This window comes from Paralichthys olivaceus, chromosome 9 (assembly GCF_024713975.1).
Source record: "Paralichthys olivaceus isolate ysfri-2021 chromosome 9, ASM2471397v2, whole genome shotgun sequence".
Taxonomy (NCBI): domain Eukaryota; kingdom Metazoa; phylum Chordata; class Actinopteri; order Pleuronectiformes; family Paralichthyidae; genus Paralichthys; species Paralichthys olivaceus.
Window position 1 is genome coordinate 12,999,352 of NC_091101.1, and position 23,886 is coordinate 13,023,237.

A 23,886-nucleotide genomic window follows, 5' to 3' on the forward strand; every position below is an offset into this window, starting at 1 on the left:
ACAACAGCTCATCACAGCTGAATCACAACAACAGTTTGTGCTTCCAGTTTTATTACAGCTACTTCACTTAGTGCAATTACTGCTGAGGACATGATGAAAACAGAGACTTTGATCCAAAAATGTCTTTAAAACAATTCAAATGCTCAGAGCGACATAATTGATTTTGCTCTTTTTCCAGGCCAAGACATATAAATCAATAAAAACAGTCTTCTTGAGTGCTGGTTGTTTCACTAAGAACGATATTTCCTGTTGAAGTGTGTGACATCTTCCTCAAGACTCTATACCGACTGAAGTGTGTTTTCATGTTACACAGTAGATTATCTTCACTTATCTTCTTTACAGTAACAGCTGATGTTAACTAAACTCAGATGTGGTTTATAAAAGCAAATAGGCACATCATTCTCCCAGTGAGCTCATCAGACATTACAAGAACTCAAGTCATAATATAGACAAGACTCACAATGATTTCCTTCCTCATTTCCAAAAAAGTGTAGTTGAAACTTCAGTTCCGTCCTCGAGAGTGTGTGGAGGCAGAGATTCATTTTTTCTTCACTTCAGGACGTTGTTATACAAGAGTGTACACACACACGATGCGTGGTCTTTGTGCTTTTTTTCTCTCCATCCTGAACCAAGGTAAATCGATATTTTTTTGCTTTTTTGTTTTCTGGTATTTGCAGTTTGCTTGTGGGTGGAAGGTGTGGGCGCAGGCGTGTGTGTGTTGGGGCCATCGTGGGCTTCACATTTCACAATTGCATTTTCAATCTTCATCGAATCCTCCAGTTTTGACCACCTGCTGTCCTCCACAGTGTCCTCAGAAACCTTGAGTGATGTCATTGGCCTCATTGGGCACAATGTCACCCTGCCCTGTAGGTATGACACCCAAACTCATGGCGTGCTGAGTTTCTGTTGGGGACTAGGGGAGGTGCCCAGGTCCAAATGCTCCGACACTGTCCTCTCGTCCCAGGATGGGGTCATAGAGTTGAGACAGTCATCCAGGTACCAGCTGCTGGGCAGGGAGACGGAGGGAGACATTTCCCTGACCATCTTGAACGCTCAGCTGAGCGACAGTGGTGTGTATGGCTGCAGGGTCGAGATCCCAGGGTGGTTCAATGACCAGAAAGTCAACACTCACCTGCTCATGGAGGAAGGTAATCATGCAAACTGTTAAAAGAGTGATCATGAAGTCTGTGTGTTTTTTTCAGATGAGCTTTTTATAATTATTGTGTGTTGTTTATTTTGTTTTTTCCAGCACAACCTGTTACCCAGGATGGTAATGGTGAACAATCAGGTGTGAATAAATACATGTTTTAAAAATGTTAAATATCTGCATTGTTAAGTAAAGTATTTGTAGTGACTAATGGTTTCACTTCCTGACAGAAATATGGACAACATCTGCACCAGTGCCGAGCAAAGTTGTAAGTGAAAAACTGGGTTACTGTTTTATTTCATTTTTTAAAAATGAAGAAATGTAATATATATATATATAAACTGATTTCACAGCGGGATAATTATGCACAGAGGGAAGAGGAATGATTTATTTAAGACCAGTGTTTCAACACATCTGTCCTCCTTCAGGAACATTTTGTCTCAAGAATCATGCTGCAAATATTTGTCTGATAATTAGAAACATGTTATCGAAATTAGATGTTCGCAGTTTTCTCATTTTATTTTTGTTTTTTATTGAACACTTCAATCTTAACTTTTGTAAGTGCGTGTGTGTGTGTGTGTGTGTGTGTGTGTGTGTGTGTGTGTGTGTGTGTGAGGGGTTTAAGGGTGGAAATGAGAGAGCAAAGTCATATTACAGTTATCAACATACAGTATATGTTCATTGTACTGTATATTAATGGCACATATAGACCATGTGCCAATTATACTTGACACAATCCCTCATGACCATTTTCATTGCAGGGACATTTCGAAGTCTTCCTGGAAGTGGGGACCATAGCCAGGACAGGAGCTATTTTCCTCTCCACCTTGGTCATAATCCTCATCCTTATTTTCCGTAAGTGTGGAGAGGACTGCATTTTGTGACTCATATGCCGTTCAGATGAATTTAACACATTGGAAGTGGGCGTCAGTTTGAGCAGAAGAAGTCACAGAGAGTTCGTCTTCCTTCTTTAGACTGAGGCAATCACAAATGTTTGTGTTTCTCCTCACTATAGGCAGAAAGTTCCAGCTGGAGAGGAGCCTTCAGGATCCTAACACCCCAGCTGTGGAAAACATATATGAAAGTGTCCCAATGAGTGATGGTCAGCTCTACATGAAGAAAGGACTTTTTACACAAGAAACCTCAGGGTGAAGAAGTGCCTGCTTGTCATGTGCTGACACTTTCCATCTCCTCTGGTTCAGAGAAGAACCCTTTGACTGCAAGAGAGTGTCATCTCCTATTTCCCTCCAGTGAAGCAGCCAATGTTCTCTGATTCAAGAAAAGTTTGATTATGCATCAGAAGATACAAAAATATAATATATTATAACAAATGATCATTTCAGTCTTTCTGTGCTTCATGGCAAATGTAATGTCACAGCCAAGAGGAGCTTGTGGATGGTGAGTGTTTGTGGAGACAACGCCACCTGCTGGAGTCCAATATTAGAGGAGGGCACTTTATAGTGAAAAGTAATGTGACCTTAGTTTGGTGGTTACAGTAAATATGTGATGAGAAGGTGGGAAGGGAAAGTGAAGGAGAAACTGGTCACATTTATGTTAAATGTAAAAGAGGCTACTAACTGTAGACTGAAAAACTATATTCATTAAAGATTAAAAAATAAATACATTTTAGAAATATGTCATTGTGGAACTTTCAGCACATTTAAACAGATTTAAGATGACATGGCTTCAGTTTAACGACTAAACCAATTATCCGTTTCTCTTCCCCCTGTGTTGGGTATTTATTTTTTTCCGTGAAAAATCAAGAAATCATAATCCATCTTATAATGTCATGACTGAGAAAATCAGCTGTTACCTCTCAGAAACTATAACATGTAGTTGTTGCTGTATACGCTGCCTTCTGTAACATGACATCCTATCTGTTGAAATCAAACAAATAAATGTTAAAAAACGGACTTATAAACTGACTCCTTGATAAATTGAATACATTACTCAGCAAAGAACTGAAACGTTGAGGAGAAAAATACAAATAATTGCAATTTTGAAATCATATTTATTTTGCTGTAGTAACTGAAGGTTGTGAGGAGCAATAAGAGAGGAAGTATCTAGCAGGCCCACGTGTTTATTAAGCAGTCCAAGAAAAAATACGGAAGTGTGGCCCTTAACTAAATCAGTAAATATATACCTGGTCTTTACTTCTACATATGTATATCTTTATTTCTATTAGCCTTACTTGATTTTTTTATTTAATATGTCTATACCTGCTTTTGCTGTTTCACCTCTTTCTCAGGGGCTCTGTAACATTTTAATTTCCCTACAGGGATTAATAAAGTACTTCTGATTCTGATTCTGATTATGCTTCCTGGTGCACTGCATCCTGGGATACGGCACACATATCGAAGATACTGTGTATTTAAGTCTATGTGCCAGTTATTATTGACCCAGTCTGTCACAATGAGGCTGTTTTTTTTTAGCATGAAAATTCAAAGCCCTCCCGGGAGTCGAGAACATTGGTAGGACGGGAGCTATTTTCTTCTCCAACGTAATCCTAATCCTCGTCTTTATTGTGGAAGGGATTACAGTTTGTGACTCATGTGTCATTCAGATTAATTCAACACATTCAAAGTGGGTGTCTATTGAGCAACAGAATCACTGAGAGTGGGCCTCTCTTCTTTTTTTATACCAGGAATACAAGTCACCTTGACGGACAATGTTGCAGAGAATGACTTACGTTCAGTGCAAATGTTTAATAACAATAAATGAAGTACTCAAACTTTAAAACACTTACCATTCAATATTACCGCATGTTGTAATTGAACGTTATCAAAGTTTTGTTTAGGGATTTGGTTTGTTTCTGTAGACTTTTCTTCATATCACTAAAAATTCAGATTTATTTTTGAAATCACATAACAATTTTTGTCAAAGGATACACCAGTAAACAAAAGCTTGAGAGAGTCAACACTAATTGAGTCAAAGAGATTTCTCTGTGTAAAGAAGCGCCTGTTGTGACATTTAACCTTTTTTCCCTTTTCTGTTTCTAATTATATTCAAATTTAATTCTCAAGAGAAGCAGTTCACAGGCTCCTGCTATTCTCAGCCTAATGCACAAATCCTCTACTGATTAATTAATACCATTTCCTTTTTATGTATTTGTTAAATAATCTGTATCTTTTATTATATTATATATTATTTATTCATTTGAAAAACATTAATCTACAATATACAATGCAAATAATAACAAAAACCTATTACTATTTTTATTTATCATATTATATTATGTCTGTCAAACTCACTTTCCTTCATGTTCTCACATTACATTAAATCTCTTTCTCCTCCTGTTGCTGTGTTACTGTTACTTGTAATTTATAATTAGAGAAATGAAACAAAAACTAATTTTGCTCTTGTTTTTAGTCTTTCGTTTTAGTTACTGTTGCAATGTCACCAAAATTCAAGAAATCAGGAATGGAGCAATGGTTTCTGTGAGTCAGTGAAGGAAATGCTGCGAATCAAACTATGACTGTGTTTACAAGAATGTTAAATGTGACGACTGACATGAGAAAATAATCTGAAATATTCAAATTGGGCAAAAAAATCGGAATATATTTAGATTTGTGTATTTGAGGAGCTCAACTCACCAGGTGTAATTGTGTTGAATCTGTTTTTTTCTGCAAATATTAAATGAAGGAAAATCCAGAAACGTTTTTTAAGGTTTTTTTGAAATATATTTGTCATTAACGGCACAACATGTGTTTATTTTGGGGGGATGATCAGAGAGGAAGTGCTGTTGTTACTAAACATGCAGCAGCATCAACTGTTTACTCAGCAGTCTAACTGCAGTCCATTGCCCCTGAGTAAACCAGACTTTCTATTTTCATCAGCGTTAATATGAGGTTACACTGTGGCCTATATCTCAAACCATCTTGTGTTTGAGCTCACATTATAAAATGTATTATTTGATTCATAATTTCTATTTAATTATTCTCCAGAGGTTTCTCTTTTCATGTCACATTTTGCTGCAGAGAACGCAAAGCTGCTCTGCTAAGCTCCTTCAACCGAGGGAGACGTGAAGAGTTTGAAAACTTCACAAATGTCTTTCTCTTCCTCCAACCATCACAAGTTTAGAGAACAAACATCAGGACTGCGAGTCGATAACCTCAATCCTCTTTCTGTCTCATCATCAAAAATCGTAGAGTGTGGCACTTCTAGCTTAAGGAACTAAAACCGCAGAAAAGGAAACGGCTGCTTTCGACATTGGTCTTCTGCCGGCAGAAGTTGTTTGTGTGAGCATATCAAGGACGGCGTCATGTGATGTGGAAAGATTTCAAAGCTGAAACCACAGCAGTTTGGTTTAGTGTCATTTAGCAGGTGAACGTATCCTCCAATCGATTGAGGTTTGTAAAATGGTTGTATCGGGCAGCAGACACCTTCCTCTGTGCTGCAGTCTTCTTCTTTGTCTTCTGCTGGGTAAGATAGCCATGTGCATTTTTATTCACAGATGATTAAACAATGAAGTTCTAATTTCATGTGTTCATCATTGGTACTTTCTGCGTCTTTAGGTTGTGCGTCTACATCGAGCATCATAGCCACAGTGGGAACAGATGCAACTTTGTTTTGCAATTATGATGCCAAGTACTACGGCAAGCTTTCTGTGTGCTGGGGCCGTGGAGCCATTCCCAGCAGTGGCTGTAGCGATGAGGTGATCCAGTCAGATGGGACGTCAGTGATCAGCAGGCTGTCAGAGCGCTACCTGCTCATGGGTAATCTGGACGAGGGCGATGTGTCGCTGACCATCAGGCAGGTGGAAGAGAGCGACTCAGGGAAGTACGGCTGCCGTGTGCATATACCGGGCTGGTTCAATGATCAAAAACATCAGGTGACCCTGACTGTGGTGGCAGGTGAGACTCTCATGGAAAGATGTCTCCTTTATGGTGTCCAAATTCAAAGTTTTCCTGGTGTGTCCTTACTCATTGAATCATGAAGACTGTCCCTCAAATTTAATTTTTGAAACCTGGAAATTCTCAGATTTAAGAAGTTAGAACAAGCACGTGTTTGACAAGAAATGACCAGTGAATGATTTAAAGGTCCTGTGTGTAAGATTTAGATGAAAGGAATGGAATAGTAGAATAATCCTCATGATGTTTCACTAGTTCGTTTCATCTAAATTGTAGTTTTCTTTACCCCAGAAAAATCCCTTTATATTCAAATACTTTATATTCAAATAGAGGAGACCCTCTCTACAGAGGCCTCCATGTTTTTTACATTGGTCCAGACTGGACAAACTAAACACCTTTTGAGTTTTTATGACAATTAAAGGATGCCACATGTTCTTTTTCATGTTTGGAAGGAGAGGGTGAGGTGAGGGGTGTTCAGCTGCAACATGCAACTTCAACACTAGATATCACAAAATTCTACACACGGAACCTTTAAACCATAAATAAATTGAACAGTTGTGATTTTCTGTTTTGATCAGATTTTGTCAGCTCTACACAATGTCTGTTTTTCTTCCTCTTCAGTCCGCCCTAACCCCCTGAAGGTGGAGATAAGAGAGGTGAAGGAGAGAACGGTTACTGTCCGCTGGAATCCTGTGTTTGATGGTGGCAGGCCCATCACATCCTACATGGTTGATTTGAAAAACAAACAGAGTAAGCACAAGGAAACGTTTGGTCGTTAGGCAGCTAATTAAACTTTATACTTTGGAGTATAGGGTGTGGATCTTATGTGTTCCTGTTGCACAGCATCCTGGGATACCGCAGTGAGGACTGAAGTCTCAAATCCTGAACTGACCCAGGTGACTTTGATGGATTTGCGTCCGGCCAAGTCCTACAACCTCCGTATGTTCGTTGTCAACAGCATGGGCATGAGCGAGGCCAGCAACGTTCTGACAATCACAACAAAAGAAGCAGGTAGAGTCAGTCAGTTTTTATCATTTTAGAAGTAACTACATTTTTTATTTTGACTGATGGTCACTTTAAAATGTATTTTCCCTGCAGCACCAGAGGGTCCACCCCTGGATATGCAGCTGGAGGCCCTCACCTCTCACAGTATCAAAGTGACGTGGAAGGTAAAGTCACAATTTAGAAACTTTAGCAGCATTCTAAAAAAGAAAATTAAAGCATCAGAGCTAGAGGAAAATATGTGTAAAGGGAAATACTGTGAAACATTTTACGATTCTGAGAGGTGTTTTCCTTCTCGACTAAAAGCCTCCGAGCTTTAATCTTAGAAACGGATTGCTGCGGAGTTACAGCGTCAGCTACAGAGAGTACGACCCTGCAGGCAGACAGTTTAAGAAGTGGCAGCACCAGAGTGTGACGGCCACACTGGACCTGGAAAGCATCATCCTGAGCAACCTGAAGCCTTCCACCAAGTACGGCGTGCTTATTCAGGCCAAAAGCAACGCAGGGATCGGACCTGCCTCAACTGCACCACTCTGCACCACTCTGGATGAAGGTAAAGTCTCGGAAATATGAATTAGATGAATTAGATTATTTTCTGAGACTGGAAACTGCTTTGATTCTGTTTCTAGTCGATACAACTTCAGAAGTTGTAACTGTGAGTCCCACTACTGATACCACGATGCAGAGACAAGACACTTCAAGTTTTACTAGAGGTACTGCGTGTTTTTGAGTTGCACATGATATATTCCTTATTAAACATCTTGAGAAAATTATTATTTATGATGAAAGATATTTTCTTTAAATAATTAATAATCAATGATGACTGCAATAAAACTTTTTCACCTTGTTCCCAGCAGTGGAGTCTGTTACTGATGCCACAGTCTGGGAACAAAGCACCACATGGATCATTTCAGGTACTTTGTGTTTCAATCAAACTCCTCTGATGCAGTGAATTCTGTCATCCAAGAAGGTGTTAAAAGTTGTTCTCATGTTAATCACGTATTTTCTATTTGAGATTTTTCATCAAAATGTAATTAGACACATTATTCACAGCTCTGGGATTTGTCTGTACATGACATCATTATCACATTATCACAGTATAAAGAATCAGGTATAAATTTAAAAATCTATATTTGTCTTTGGTGAACGTGTCTTACCATGTGTGTCTTCCAGTGCCCCCAGATCCCCCAGTAGTCGAGTTAAAAGAGGTCATAGACAATTCAATTTCCCTTTTTTGGACTCCTGGCTTCGAAGGTGACAGCCCCATTACGGGTTATTACTTGGAGTACAAAGGAGTGAACGGTAAGAGAAAATCAATTCATTATAGTTAACTAAAATTGTTGTCACAGCATTTTTAATTTTAGGTAAAATCTTTTTTTCCCCTCCATCCACAGCATCATGGGATTACACAAAGGCAGTTGTAGACTTCAGCCCTAACCAGACAGAGGCCACAATAATAGAGATAAATCCCTCAACTTACAACATCCGCATGTTTGCCAAGAACAGTCTGGGCACCAGTAAAGCCAGCAACGTCCTCATCATCACTACTGGAAGAACAGGTGCTGAACTCAAACATTATACTTAAAGGTTCAGTGTGTAGAATTTAGTGACATCTAGTGGTGAAGTGTCATGTTGCAGCTGAATACCCCTCGCATCACCCTCCCCTCGCAGCCTTAGCGAGAACCTATGGTAGCTTTCAGTGGTAATAGAAACTCAAAAGGTTTAGTTTATCCAGTTTGGACTAAAAAACATGGTGGCCTCAGTAGAGAGGACCTGCTCCAGATGTAAATATAGTGTATTTAAATATAAAGGGCCCATTCTAGGGTAAAGTAAATAGCAATTTGTACAATTTAGATGATTAGATACTAGTAAAAACATCACTAGGATTATATTAATGTTTAATTTCTGCCAATAGATCCCTTTCACCTAAATCTTACAAACTGGACCTTTAATTAAAGGAACAAATACATTTACTCAAGTAAAAGTTAAAATACCCTATTAACCTTTTCTATTCAAGGACAAGGAAGTGTATAATTACTTTTAAATATAATTTAAGTATTACAGGTAAAGTTACTTGCCGAGTGTATCGTACTCCCTAATGCCACATTCCACTACATCATTACTGCTGAGTCAGGGCGGCTTTTCTTCACCTATGATGATGCTGCTGCAGAAGGTGTGGTCTAATGTTACCTGCCTGCTCTGATTGGATCAGTGCGCCCATTCCCCCCTCGTCAATGATTACTTTAACAATTTGAAGATGTAAAGCAACGTATGGGGAGTAGAAAGTGAAGGTGTTTGCTGATATTTGTAGTGGACTGAAAGTTAAAAGTACCCAAAAAGTAATTTACTTTGTTACACATTGTGTTTATTAGTGCTTTTATAATTTACCTGCCCAAATTGAGGTCTGGCTATTTTGATATCTCTGAGTTCATGTTGTGTGTTCCACCTGCCACTTTAAGCAATTGAGCTGTATGGCATTCAATAAAAATACACATGATAATAATACGTTGATACATTTTTTGGAATCAAAAGTATTTGACCCTTATTTGAACTTAGTAAGAAAGCCCAAGAATACTAATGAGCTAAACATTCACAGTTCCTCATTTGACAGGAAATATTAATTGTTCTTCTTTTTCTTTCTGGGAATCATTTATCTGAAACACTTTCAAAATTTCCCCCCCGTCTTCTTCCCTGTGTGTGTGACAGGTCATCAGAAGAATGATTCTGCTACCACCATATCACCTGACACTGTATCACCTGACTCTGTATCACCTGATGCTGCTGTAAGTTTCAATCCCTGCATTTGCACAAACACCAAGTTTGGAAGTGAAGCTAAACTTTGAATCCCCTCTGCCAGGCGATTGTCAACGGGCGTCATAATGGTCACCTCGCTGCCATCGTGATGCCGGTGGTCCTGGTGGTGTTGATTGTTGCCATAGTAACCATATGGCAACTTCGACGTGAGTATGCGTAGGAGTGAAAACTTATTCAGAGACCCAAACCAAGTTGCCCTGCTTGATTTTGCCGCTTTCCGTCCGCAGGGATAAAACAGAAACAAGGCAGCCTGAGCATGTGAGTGACTGAACCATTTATACACATTTATATGGAGAATTAAAACAATCAATAGACTTCACTGTGACTTCCTCCTCTTCTCCTCCTCTGTAGGTGGGTGAGCAATGGCGCACTACGGTACAGAGGATCTGAGTCACTGCAGGAGCTTTAAAACTCACAATTACTCTACACATCAGCCTATTGTGTCGTTACAATACTCATTAATAAACAGGATGAATTTTGAACAAGAAGGATTTGCCATGTCATTGATGAAAGATTTGGTTCGACTTCAGCTGTCAGTCGATTGAAATAACCAAAAAAACATCTCTACTTTGTAAAAAAACTTACCAAAGAAGCTGTAATCACAATGTGTTTTATTTTTTATGTGACAATGTGTGATTGGATGGTACCACATCTTTGCTACTTTATTTTATGCTAATAAATGTCCACACTGTTTGTTCATCTGCGTGCAATTCCTTCACATTGAGTATAAACATTCACTTGAACTGGGGATTTCATTTTAGCCAAAGGTCAAAGGTTAAAGCCAGTGTGCCCTCACAAAGAATCCTTATCTTTTTCTTGAACGTGATTTTTTAAGAGCAGCTTAAGGGAATATCTTCAATGGTACAAATGTTCACTTGGACTCAAACATGAACTGATTAGATTTTGACTGGTTGGCGGAGGCATACAACCGCAGTGCGGTAATTCTACTCAATTTTATGCGTGCATCCTTTGGAATGTCAATGTGTTGTTGTTCTTTATCAATGATACAGATATGATCAAGAACATAATAAAACTACAAACTAGACCAATGTAAAACTGATCAGACTTCATCTCTGAGTGCACTCAGCTTGGCTGTGGAAAAGATAATGGACACCTGTTGTCTCTGCCTATAGTTTGTAAGTAAATAATGTAATGTGTCAAGAGTTATTTTCTACTATGCCCCTTCACCGTATTTTGAATTATGTTTGAGGTCTTAAATTAATTCATTGGTCTTAAAAAGTCTTAAATTAAACTTGTTGAAACCTCCAAAAACTCAGATTACTGTTAACATGAATTAAATCAGCTATTATTAAAATAGTGAACAATTTTAAACCACAAACACATGCACGATTAAATTACATTAATTGTTGATATTAAACTGACTGAAAAGCTAAAGAGTTGAAATAAAAAAACAATACAACAACTTAACGTAATAACATATCCTTCTGAAAAAACGTTTATTTATCAGTGTAAAACTAAAAAGACTACAGTTTAAAAAACTTAAATAACACGCACTAGTATTCACCTACAACCATAAGAGGGCGCCAGAGCTCCGCCAGTGAGTTTCTCTAATGGTCTCCAGCTCTCACTCATCATCATCTCACCTGATTCCCGACAGAGCCGAACTCAGGAGCAGGCGCTGCAGCGGCTGGATTTCCATCCATCTGTCCTGTAAATATCTTAATTGTCCTAATTCAGGAGATGAGGAGGTGGAGGGGATACGATACCCCCCAGGGAGCTTTGAGCCAGCTGGCTGTGGGGGAGTCTCCCACTAATGGGGGAACACAGGAGGGGGATACCCACACCTGAGTCTCAGCGGGTATAACATGGCACAGGAGGGATTTGTGTTTGGACGTGTATGTGTGATGGATGTATACATGTGAATGAATGTTTAAAAACTGGGCCTCTACTTCCTTTTTTCCTTATTCATTTATTTATTTCCTAAAGGAGGCCACTGATGGAGAAACTACTATTTTTGTTGTTTCTGCATAATGAAGTGTTGCACTTCCTGACAAATAGACTGATGTGCCACAGTGCTGTAAATATTGCTTGATTATTGGTTTGTAGTGGTAACCCATCACCAATCCAGAGCTGCTGACACACAAAGCCACAGTACGCTGTGTAACTGGGGCCTGTAAACACCCCTCCACCACATCCCTCCTCCTGTGGACTTCCTCTCATCTCTGGACCCCTCACTTCCGCCGTCCACTGCCCTTCCCACTCTGACTTTGCTTACACAAACACTTTAAAGTTCTCTTCCTCTCCCAGTGCTTTCCTCAGCCTCCAAACCTCTCCATCCTCTTCTCTTCTCAATCCATCTCCCTCTCTGCTCAAGCCCTGCTGATTACACTGCGTTGGCACTTACATAAACAGAAGAAAAGAGGCACGGATGGTTGTGGGAAACACTGGTTGAATGGCTTTGATGAGGTTGCTTTGATTGGCCTCACAGCCAGAAACCAATTTACCTCCCTCCCCTACACATATTGTTCCTCTTGGACCTTGTCTGCCACCGGTGAACCACACAAGGCAACAAACCAGTAGTCGATACAACTAGGATGAGGGACATAGCTGTTCTTACTGACCTGCAGTCAATTTACAATATCTGTCATCGTCCCAACAGTTTTGTCACCTCATTCACAGCACGGCTCTGCCACATCTTTAAACATCCTCTGTTGTGACCAAACATCCATTCAGGCATCAACACAACCCTCCTCATGTAAGCCATGCAGAGCTTTGTCAGCTGTATCTGGTAAAGGCTTCAGAGTGAGGCTGCAGGTGGGGGATTAAGGAGGGAGGATGGAGTATGTGGTCATAATAATGGCAATATTAGCAGTGGGGACAGAGTTAGCGGTGTAATAAATCATCACTATGGTTTTGGCCACATCAAGGTACCAGAACACAGGAAGCAGAGACTGAATGGTACCACACACACCAAAGCCTGAGCTCCGCAGGAGGGGCTGGTCTCCAGGCCTCGTTGCCCCAGAACGGATGCATGGTCCTGGACCTATAGAGCTTCCAGATGTTGGCCCTTCTGGAGTGCCATATGAACTTGCGAGCAGCAGAGCAGATGAGTGTATTGAACAGAGCAGAAATGAAAGCAGCCAGGAGGTGAGGTGGAACAAAGGAGAGACGACAGACACAGAAGGAGTTTGTGAAAACTTACAGGGAGCTGGGGCATGGTCTATTTGTTGATGAAAGAAACACTAATTCATTCAAGTCTTTAGTGAAAACTCCCCACAAACTACGGCAGCTCAAAGGGATGGTTTCATCTTGTTAGACCAATAGCCTGTCAGTGTGCTAATGAAAACAAGACAAAGTATAATCCCTAAATCAGGACCATAAGCTGTATGTCAACCATAGACTGTATATAAAGATGGATGACATGACAGCTCACCAAAAGTGAAGCCAAGCATCTCAAATACTGGCTGCAGTATAGTCCTGCCTCCTCCTTGTTAGGATATGCGACACAGACCAAACAAAAAAGTCAAAGTACATGATTTTGGATTAATTTCTGGACACTTGGAGGAAGCAGAGGTGTGTCATCCATCTTTACATAAAGTCTATGTAAACTGGTAAAACAAAATGTGTGTGATGTAAAACTTTGGTTGACAATCATGACGGAGCAGCGGTTTAAAAATCAAGCAAAGAACTCTGCTCACTCACAACGAGCTGATCTGACAGAACATTTATGAGTGTGTTGATGTGATCTGATTAGCCGGCCTGAGCCAGATGGAACGCAGTGCACATGTTTGAAGGTCAGACATAATAGTTACCATGGAGACATCACCAAGTAAACCAAGCCCAACGTTCTACTGCATCAGCCCACATGTGTGTGTGTGTGTGTTTGTGTGCATGTTAGTCGATGTGTATCTGCATGTTTTTGCATATCCTCCTTTCAGTGTGTGTAAACTTTGAGAGCATTCTTCTGCTAGTTACAGTCATAACTCTGACTTTGGAGCATTGTCAGTACAGCATGGAAGATTGATTTTTTTTTAAATATTATTCTTGTTACTTCTCCTCGTTAATAAAAATTACACACATGTTAGATAAGAAAATACAAGCTGAAAAAAACTGTATCAATTATATATATTTGTATTTGTGTTTATGACTAACAGAGATTTAAAATACATTTGATGAATGCAACTGCTTGCTTTTATCTTTTAAAAAGAGAGACATCTGTGTTAAAACAGATGTTTGACGGTGTGCATGAAGTGCAATACAATATTCTGCACATGTAAACTTATCACATAGTAAACATTTATCATAGCGCACTATTACTGAGCAAAGTGGCAAATTCCAACCTTCTCTGAGGTCTAAGTTTCCATAGAAACACACTAGACTTTATATTGATGTAGCGAGTTTATCAAATGCAGGGAAAAAATTGCATTTGGCAGCTAGTCATTGAGGACAGAAATAGCTTTACTGACATGCTTGTTGCCTCCCTTTGCACACACATAATCCTTAATGCTCGCAGATATTTCCATAAATGTTTGAACATCCAAAACCCCATCTTGTACGATTCATATCACACGTCACCTCTCATTCAGGCAGCATTAAGTGTCAGAGCTTTGAACAGAGGCACGGGTCTTAATCTGTTTAAGTGTGCTTCCTTCTCTGCACTAACACCACTGACTTTTGGTTGTTGTTTTTTTTTTATATACACCTGCCCAGAGGCGAATTCTAGTAAGGAGAGGCGTCAAATTGGAAGACCTCCATCGTCCTGGCAGCTGAACACAGTGGAAGTCTTGGATCTGTTTTGGGGGGATTGGACCAGCTGAGCTCTGCCATGGAAGACAAGTGGCTGGCGCTGTTGAATGGGAGCAAGAGTGTGGAAGGATGGAGGGAGAGGAGGAGGAGGAGGGCAGGAGGGAGGGAGAGGTAATCACATCAGGGGATTAGTGGCTGTTATTAATGGAGGATAAGGCTCTTTGCCGTCACTCTCTCAGTCGCACACACACACGCACGGAAGCACATAAGCACACACACACAGGAGAAAGTGAGAGATGGATGCACATCCATCCGTCCATCTATCTATCTATCTATCTATCTATCTATCTATCTATCTATCTATCTATCTATCTATCTATCCCTCTCGTCTGTCAGACTGTAATTCAATTACACAGCTGCCTCCCCTCTCCTCGTCCAACCTCTGGCCCACGGCAATGCATTTTGATTTTGGTTTGTAATATTCTCGCTACCTACTTCATGAGGGAGAAAAATGATCTGCTCCCTTGTGCATGTGTGTGTGTGTGTGTGCTGGCATGCCACCCCTTGAAAGATGGCCATTCAGTGGTGAACAAACAAGACATTTGTCTTAAGTCTTGCATCACCTCAGGGAAGACTCTGTGGAAATGTGCTTTGCCAGGTTATCTCTCGCTGCTATTTTCAGTCTCGCTGTGACTCACAGGATCCAAACTTCACGGCAAGATCCCAGCAAAATCTCTGCAAAATGGAAACCTGTCCATCAACAGCTGTCACAATGGTTTGTGTGTGTCTGTGTGAGGCAGTTAAAAAAGATCATGTGTGAACTTATTAGCTTGAATAAAACCAAACACACACACACACACACACACACACGATTACATAAATGCACAGGCAGATGACAGTCACAATGGCTTCTCAGTGAGAAGATGTATGGGCTGCGGCTAAAGAGACACATTTGCAGGCTCTTTCATCAGGGAGAATTCCGCCTCATCCTCGCGCAGAGCCACAAAGACACCAGCATCCCACCGTGAGCCGCAGACACAGCTGCACCGCACTTTCATCATCTGAATGGAGTTTCACAGCAGTGGCGAGGAATCCAAAGTCTCCGAGCAATATAATGTCACCCAAACACCCTGGAGGTGCAGCGGCATGTCAGAGAAGCTTAGAAAACGCACACATAAGTAAATAGACAGAATCAAGTTGTTTTTTTTTAAATGGAGGGGATGCAGAGAGAGGAGAAGCAGCCAGCATTCATGTTGGCCAAGCAGAAAAGCAGCAAGCATAAAATATACTCAGGATCATTGAGTTGATATTATGTCTAACACACATGAAGCAGAGCGAATTAAGTTGTACGTGAAACTTCTTCACAGGTGCTGAATTAAGCTGCAATCACTTTAATAAATATGCACTTTGTTGCACTTTTTTCCAAATGAGTAAACAATGCTGAAGTACAACTGCCTGCGTGTTTTAACATGGCTCTTTTTAAGTTGTTCCCTATGAACAGAGGAAGCTGAAGGCCCTGTGGGGATACACACACACACACACACACACACACACACACACACACACACACACACACACACACACACACACACACACGCCAATCTCTCTGTCTGTCAGCTCTGTGCTCATAATCACATCCTATCCCCTTGTGTTCCCATACACACAACCCCCCTGCCTCGCTTCACTGTGGCGGGAGAGAAATGAGAGATCCCTCCAAACGCTCTCTAAGATTAAGGCTTTGTGTTTTACATGTGTTATCGTTGCTTCCCTTCGTTATCCCCCTGCTTTTGTCTCAGCCTCCTCCTCTAATTAGAATCTTGTCCCTTTCATTCCTTCACGCACCTTTCTTCCACCTGTGAGAGCGAGGAGAGGGAGACCAAGGAGAGGGAATAAGAGGAGAAGAAGAAGAAGGAGAAGAAGAAGAAGAAGAAGCAAGGAAACGGGTAGAGGAAAGATGAAAAGCGCGCCACACGGAGCGAGTGGCAGAGCGTTGTGGAATGCGGCGTCTGAGGGGAGGATGAAGGCGCTTGTCACGTCTCATCACACAAAAGTACACATTCACACACTTAGACACACACACACACAACCTAGCTGTGGTGCAGCAGAGACACACAGTCCCGCTGAGCCACGCTTTGAAAAGAATAAAGTGCAAAGGGAATGAAAAAGAAGAAAGGAGAACACGAAGAAGCCACCGAGCTGGATGTTTCATTTTGACCCATATTTGTCCTGATGCATGAATCAAACTGGCACTGAGGAGCCCAGCGCATCTGTCACGACAGGGCGTTGGAGAAAATATCTAAGCAGATCCACCCGAATGCACTCACCGCTGGTGGCATGAACTGCAATTAGGAACTGCAAATAATAAAAACAATAGAATATATACAGCATTAAGGCAAGAGAGCCTTGATGCCACTGGGGTTTTTTTTCTTTTTCAGAAATGTGAACTGCTCTAACAAGCATAAAGTCATTACCTCATGCTCTTTTGCTCTTTTTTTTCACTGTTCACTCACTCACTCACACACACACATGCAAACACACACTCACACTCAAACTCACACACAATCTCCCCTCCCCTCCGACATCCTCCAGCCAAGTTCAGCGCTGTCTGTCCCCCTGGCCCCACAGTGTGGCCTCCTCGGTTGTTTATGTGCGAGGTGAGGGCAGGCTGGCACTGCGCCTCCCTATGTGGTCAGGCTGTGTTTATATCTGTCTGGCCCTGGAGCCTGGAACCTGGAGCTGTGCGCCGGTGCATCCTTTACATCACCCAGAAGGCCGTAGCAGGATCTGGGGATTGAGTCTCACTCGGGTTCAGACCGTGCAGGACTTGTCCAATGAATGGCCTACAGTCTCACAGAGCCGTGCACGTCCCTTTGCATAACTGACCCCTTTTTCCAACATTGCTCTTGAATTTTCTCGTCGTTTACTGTCCCCCAACCAGCGCTGTGATCCAGACTTGCCAGTGTGTTCATATGAGAGAAACAGTATAAGTAGCTCTGCCTGCATGTTGAGAAAACTGCAGACTTTCTTTCTCTGATTGAATGTCTATATGTTAGTACTTAGGATTTGTGTGTCTGAGATATGTTCAACATGCACTAATCCTCCAGAAGCAGGGAGAGAATTGAATAGTGCTGGTTGCAGAACATGACAAATAGTGTGATCTGCCTTTTGTTTTTGATAGTTGATGAATATGCATGTGGCCCCGCGAGTGACTGAGTTTGGGGTGGGGTGGGGGCTCAGAGGAGCATGTTAAACAATGGAATTACATCTCTGACATGCATCCACCGCGAGGCTGGGATTAAACACAGCGCAGAGGGGGAAAAAACAGAAAGGAGGGAAGAAGGGAAAGACAGGAAAAGGATAGAGATGGAGAGTGAAGCGATAAAGAACGGATCCGCTGCTTATCTATTGAAGAAATGGAGGCCTCGGGGAGGAGAGGGGAGGATGGGGATGAGGAGGGAGGCAGTGGCGGCGAAGAGAAACAGGGAGAGGAGGGGAAGGGGGGAGGGGGCTGGGTTGTCAATCCGATGTATTTAATTTCTTTTGCTGTTAGTGAATCATCAAGGGGATGATCCAACAGCGGATCAAAAGAACGAGCAGGGGAACGGGAGGAAAAAAAGCAGATTAATGCAACAGAACAAAGGAGCAGTCTCTCCAAGATGATCGCATCCCCTCCATCTCCATCCTCTACTTACACTCTCCCTTCCTCTCTGACTTCTTCTCGTTTTCTGTTTTTCTCTGACAGACAACTTTGGCAAATGGTATGAAGACACGAACGCCTTGTGAGAGCATCGACAGGAGCGTTTTTTAACTTTACTGTGCAGTGGGAGCGGGCTCGACACTGGGTATGTTGGCCATGACATCTCCAAAACGTTCCTTATAGTGGCATAAATCTGGTCGCATTTGTTTCATCTTTATGCGCTTCATCTAGGTCCTGTCATGTAGTGCAAGCAGCTTCCCACGGGGCTTCAGGCAGACCGCTTGTTTAGTCTGAACTGCCCTTGTTGGCTGAGGCTTGACCAGCTTTTACTACAAAAAAGAAAAAAAGCTGACAGATCACAGCGGCATGTCCGTTTTTATTTTGAATCCTGGGGTCTGCTTAGACAATGTTCATGTTTAAACTAAAGTCTTAATCTGGACTGTTGTGTCCCTGTATAGCCATAGCATAGTTCCCCATCAGTGGTACTGGTTTGTGGTGGTGTCTGAAGTGTTTTCAGAGGAGAGCATTATGGGCCATATCTCAGAGGTGTCAGTCAGCTCTGACTGCAACACTGTGGTGTGAATATTCAGCTCGAGAGGCGTCACAGCATTGTGTGTGTGTGTGCATGCATGTGTCTGGAAAAGGTTAGCGAGAGGCGTGCCAGGTCAGGCCCGAACAGCGCTCCAAAAGACAAATGGTCAGCCGAGATTGTCTGACCGTGTGTAGTTAAAACAAATATAAAAGGCCTCAGTAACACTGTTATAATCCCTTTTTACATTTTACTGAACCCCTCCTACTCTTCTTCCTCTTCCTCCCAGCAGCCTCTCTTTTTCCCTCTCAGTTTCTCTCCTTCTCTTTGTCACCTTTTCTGTCACCTGGCTCAAACCGCTGTGACTCCCTCATACCTGTCTTTTCCAGATGGCAGAATGAGAGTAGTCTATGTGCATGTATCAGTGTTTGTGTGTGTGTGTGTGTGTGTGTGTTAATCCTGGTTTTATTCCACGCTGGAGTCCCGTCCCTTGACTTTCCCTCAGTCTGCTAAATCAGAGCGAAGTCTGAAGAGTCAAGCGGTGTCCAGCCAAGCTCACGGATGGTTGATAGTCAATATTGACCCTGGGCTCCATGTGTCTTTGTGGAAATGTGGAATAAACCCCAAATCCCCCTCCCTCCTCTATGTCACCTTGACTCACTCACACACAGGTACAGGACCAAATCGATGGCAGAGGCTTGACCCAACCGCTGACCCTGGTCTGGGTATTTTCTCATCCTCCTGCTGGTTAAGAGAATGCTCTGGGAGGGTGTGAATCCGTTCCCAGCTCTGTGAGCCAGCAGTGCCTGATGGATGGGAGTGAGATATTGTCACTGGTGCTTAAGTTTGAAGGTGCATCGTTAACCGCTCTTTGCCAAATGACGACAACAAAGCGAATCCTCATGCTCATGCACTGTATTAAAGTTCAGCTCTGAGAGTTTGCATGTCGGGACAGATGCACAGAGAAGTAAAGTACGTGCATGTACTGATGTATCAGTGTTCTCCTGTGTACTCGCCTTTGTGTGTTTGTCAGCACAAACACCTAACATTGAAGGAGACAGGCTGCCTCTTGACAGTTATTTGCTAGTTTTGGTCTCTCTTTGCTCTGTCTAACTTTCTGTCTCTCTTCCTCTCCCCAAATTACCCTGGAGGACTGAGTGAAGGTAAACACAACCGCTGAGAAAAAGATCACGCCACGCCACTCGTTGTTGTGAGAAGCTTCCCCCTCTGTCTTTCTTTGCACTATTTATCTGTGGCTCTTGTGTGATTCCCTATTTGTCAACCATCTGGGTTCTATGGAGACTATGGTACAAAGCCGAGTAAGCATTGTGCAGCAGCCTTACATCCCTGAGACGTGTGAGACGCACAATGTTTAAATCCAGAGCAGTGTTTGTTAGAGCTGGGTCAGCTGCTCTGTCAGTGCATTACAAAGAAATTTACACTGTTGCAAGAATAAAAGCGCCAGGAAGGGAAAACTGCACGTGTGTGAGGGGAGTTTGATATCAGGAGTATATTTTCAAATCAGTTCAATCAAATAGAAAGTTTGTTGGCTGTAATGAGATAGATAGATAGATAGATAGATAGATAGATAGATAGATAGATAGATAGATAGATAGATAGATACATAGATTCTGAAGCCAAACATATGTCAGACATGCATGAGCACACACACACACCATAATCACAGATGTCCTAGGTTTTCATCAAAGCCCCTAATTTTCCCTGTTCACATCTTATAACCCCGCCCCCATCTCAGTCTCTCACGGCGCACCTGCACTCAATATGAGCCCCCTGCCCTCCCCACCACAACACACACACACACACACACACACACACACACACACACACACACACACACACACAGTTTGCAGGACCTGCTCATGTGTTCCTAAGTAGCCCATCACCACTGTGACATGTGTCCACCAACCAGGCATTACACATGAGCTCCCCTCCTATACAGCCGTCCTGCTCTCTTTCATATAACCTGGAGTTTCATTACAGCAGGATATCCTGAACATTTTACACTTCCTTCATTTGTGCAGCAGATGTGCTCCACCGGCTCAAAGTGAAAGAGAGAGCCGCATTGCTCTCACTCAATGAAAAGGTAGTAAGCCACCAGTTCACATTCATGTGTTGCCTCTTTTCTTTTAACGTCAGCTCACATGACTTTTCATTTCCACTCTACTGCTTCCCCAAGGTGACGGCTGGCTTAGGCAGCCATGGCGTTTGCCTAAAGGCTATGGAGCGAAGGGGCCAGCTGCCCTCAGAGGTTTGTGGCCAGAAGTCGCCTCTGCCCCCACATTGATTCCGACCAAACCTCAGCGGCATGTTTCTTTGATGAGTTCTGTCTGGATTCGTTAGGGTGAGTTATCATCATCTCAATCAAAGTTATCCCCAAAGCCGAGGAAGAGGGCGATACACTCTTATGAGAACTTCTGAAACATCTGGAGTAAGCAAAAAATGTTTCCTCACACACTGAGGAATCTGAGAAATCCCTGATAAATTTAGATTCTTGTTTCCATCTCAAACTCACACAAACATGCACACAATCCCAACCCGCATACAGTCTACTTAAAATATCATTTGTTTACACCCCCCATCAAAAAGTCCCTATGTGCTGGAATGCGCAAGGAAAAGCACTCTGTGTGTTTGTAACCCTATAAATAAAGGTGGTGGTGGGGAGCGTGGTTGACCATAATTACACAGGCGCGCTCTCTGTCTGTCTGTCTGCTGGTCCCTTTACCATGGTCACTCCCATCCACATACAAACACACACATACTGACACTTACAGATGGGATGTGTGTCAAAAGTTTTGTTTTTCTACATCTTTCTACATCTGTCTGGACAAAAAAATTGCTGACAGCCAGTTACATAGTTTAAGCATTTAAAGGGATAGTTCAACAAAAAATGAAAATTCACTCATTATCTACTCATAACTATGCCGATGGGGGGGGTAAACTATCCCTTTAAACAAACTTTCTTTTTTTTTTTCACCAATGCACAACCCCTTTGATTAGTTTTTTCTGATAGATGTGTTCATAATGAATTACAGAACATTAGCATTGATTTAGCTTGTGATGTATTGATAGCAAAATTTAGCTTTTATGTCTTCAGGGTGGACGTTGCGTAAACTGCTCAATGACTGTTACGATTCCTAAACCTTTCACCTGAACTAAGCTGCGTTCTGTGACACCTGAATCAAGTGGCCAGACAATCTGTGTTTAGTCCTTTTTCACAATGTGTATTTTCATTTCTGTGGCGCGCATGTTCACATGCTCCATCTGGCCGCTGTGAAACCAAGTTCACAGCATTAGAGTTGAGATGTAAACACACATTCACACAGTGTTCTCTTTCTCGCTAAGCTGCAGAGACAGACATTTACCAAACTGTGCTGTATGTCGCGTATCTGTACCAGCCAAGAGTGATTTAATGGTTTGAGTGTGTGTGTGTGTGTGTGTGTGTGTGTGTGTGTGTGCGTACGTGTGTGTGTGTCTGTGCGCGCACACCTGTATATGTGTGAATGTGTCTGTGTGTGTACACGGGCAGAAACGTGTGTACCAGCCAAGATTTTCTTTCTTACACATGGAGCGGAGAAGCTTTAAAGAGCCAGAATAAAGCTGCAAATTCTATACTCTCTGCCGCATGGTACAATTTGTTCCAAAGCACTTGCCTTGCCGTACAAATCACAGCCAGGCAGCCAACTATAGCTAGCTCAGTCTATTACCATCAACAGGCCGACAGCCAAAGGAAGAAACACATCCAACAGTTTTAATACCTTGTTTTCACACAAGCAGTTTTTCACTCCAGCTTATAAAAGCCAAATGACAATAACAATAGCATGTACATGAAAACCAGCCTTCCTTTGGTGTCAACTAAAGTCTCCTTAAAGCTGGTTTTATTGTAGCCAGCCAATGGTCTCTGGTCCCCCACCCTCTTCGTCCTCTTGTGGTTTGGCACTGGATGCGTGCGGTCTGGGCAGGGTAAGACTGGCTAGATAGAACATGGTCAGGGTTAGATGTTTTAACGTCATGTGTCTGCACACAACAATGTGAACACAATGCTTGGTCCAGTTTTGCCATTGTGCGAAAACAGACAAATATTCCCAGTCACACATTTCCGTCCGCTGTGAGATTCTTGCACTCTGAATGTTGCACAGTGGGTAAGGATGGAAATTGCTGAAAAGCATCAGGTTAAAGTGATTACTTTTCCCTCATCTCTCTATTCCATTTATCTCAGAGGTACTCCGGAGCAGAACAGCAGTTATGTATTTTAATGCACCTCTTCATGATAAAAGTTGACTGGCTGCTGCTACATGTGCCACGTGTCAGTATTCATCCCCCCACATTTTGAAGCCTTCCTTTGCACCACTGGGCCTCGTAGCATTAAACATTCAGGAGTAACAAATGAAAGGCTCTCTTAAAAGCTCTAACCAACAGGCTTTTACTAGCCTACCAGGCTGCATTCAGATAAAAACCAAGACTAAAGTGGTCTAGACAGCAGGAAATACAACTTTGAAAGAATACAACTAAAGTTAAATGCCTTCCCCTTTGGTGGTGGTGAATGCATTGTAGTGTACCATATATATATACTCATTTGGTTTATTGCCTGCAGAAATTGAATTGGTGCCACAGAGATGCAATATTCAGATCTTAAGGGGGTTGGTGCAGAGAGAGGCTGGTCGGCCATAAAGACAGGTGACTGAGGGATGGAAATTTCGCAGAGCTTTTGATGAATGGTGATGTATCATCACATACTTTAACTGTCTCTAACACTCAGCATCAACTCCAGTTATCTCAAACAGGGGGCAATGATACATTTCACAGGGGAAATGTGGAAAAGTATGAAACTCCTCACTGGTTACAGTTTGAAAATGACTTCAGTGTTTGGACAGTAAATCAACAACATCCTCAGCTACCTCCGTCTGTCTGTCTCTCTGTCTGTCTGTTTCCACCTGGTGTCCTCTAGGTGTCACTGGAGATGTTCATGGACCAGACAAGGCTGATTGAACTGGTATGTCTTCTTGTGTGTGTGTGTGTGTGTGTGTGTGTGTGTGTGTGTGTGTGATTCTTGATTTCCTGGGGACAAAAAAACAAATCACATAATGTAAATCATTAAATTTTTAAGTAATAATTAAAGATA

At 42.0% G+C, this 23,886-nt stretch overlaps 2 protein-coding genes across 3 annotated transcripts; both read left to right on the top strand.

Moving 5' to 3' along the window:
* Positions 1 to 425: 425 nt before the first annotated feature.
* Positions 426 to 3,068, top strand: LOC109645045 (T-cell immunoglobulin and mucin domain-containing protein 4-like). The gene is made up of 6 exons (XM_020110584.2): positions 426 to 633; positions 807 to 1,148; positions 1,250 to 1,288; positions 1,378 to 1,415; positions 1,909 to 2,002; positions 2,163 to 3,068. The coding sequence occupies exons 1-6, from the start codon at positions 591 to 593 to the stop codon at positions 2,297 to 2,299; spliced, it is 693 nt and encodes a 230-aa protein (XP_019966143.2). The 5' UTR covers positions 426 to 590; the 3' UTR covers positions 2,300 to 3,068.
* A 2,273-nt stretch (positions 3,069 to 5,341) lies between these two features.
* LOC109640547 (protein sidekick-2-like) lies at positions 5,342 to 10,512 on the top strand. 2 transcript variants are annotated; one of them, XM_020104656.2, is made up of 14 exons: positions 5,342 to 5,569; positions 5,662 to 6,000; positions 6,619 to 6,747; positions 6,841 to 7,008; positions 7,096 to 7,166; positions 7,306 to 7,552; positions 7,629 to 7,712; positions 7,854 to 7,913; positions 8,173 to 8,301; positions 8,394 to 8,558; positions 9,706 to 9,782; positions 9,857 to 9,959; positions 10,041 to 10,071; positions 10,165 to 10,512. In XM_020104656.2, the coding sequence occupies exons 1-14, from the start codon at positions 5,506 to 5,508 to the stop codon at positions 10,220 to 10,222; spliced, it is 1,725 nt and encodes a 574-aa protein (XP_019960215.2). In that variant the 5' UTR covers positions 5,342 to 5,505; the 3' UTR covers positions 10,223 to 10,512. The 2 variants fall into 2 exon arrangements, with proteins under 2 accessions (XP_019960215.2, XP_019960290.2); XM_020104731.2 differs by having other exon boundaries at positions 7,857 to 7,913.
* The last annotated feature ends 13,374 nt before the right edge of the window (positions 10,513 to 23,886 follow it).

Bases quoted from the DNA above. Each gene is read 5' to 3' on its own strand.
- LOC109645045 (XM_020110584.2), top strand. From the start codon at position 591: ATGCGTGGTCTTTGTGCTTTTTTTCTCTCCATCCTGAACCAAG. The intron at 1,289-1,377 runs GTGTGAATAAAT...ACTTCCTGACAG, and splicing joins TGGTAATGGTGAACAATCAG to AAATATGGACAACATCTGCA. The intron at 2,003-2,162 runs GTAAGTGTGGAG...TCCTCACTATAG, and splicing joins AATCCTCATCCTTATTTTCC to GCAGAAAGTTCCAGCTGGAG.
- LOC109640547 (XM_020104656.2), top strand. From the start codon at position 5,506: ATGGTTGTATCGGGCAGCAGACACCTTCCTCTGTGCTGCAGTCTTCTT. The intron at 5,570-5,661 runs GTAAGATAGCCA...CTGCGTCTTTAG, and splicing joins TCTTCTTTGTCTTCTGCTGG to GTTGTGCGTCTACATCGAGC. The intron at 8,302-8,393 runs GTAAGAGAAAAT...CTCCATCCACAG, and splicing joins GGAGTACAAAGGAGTGAACG to CATCATGGGATTACACAAAG.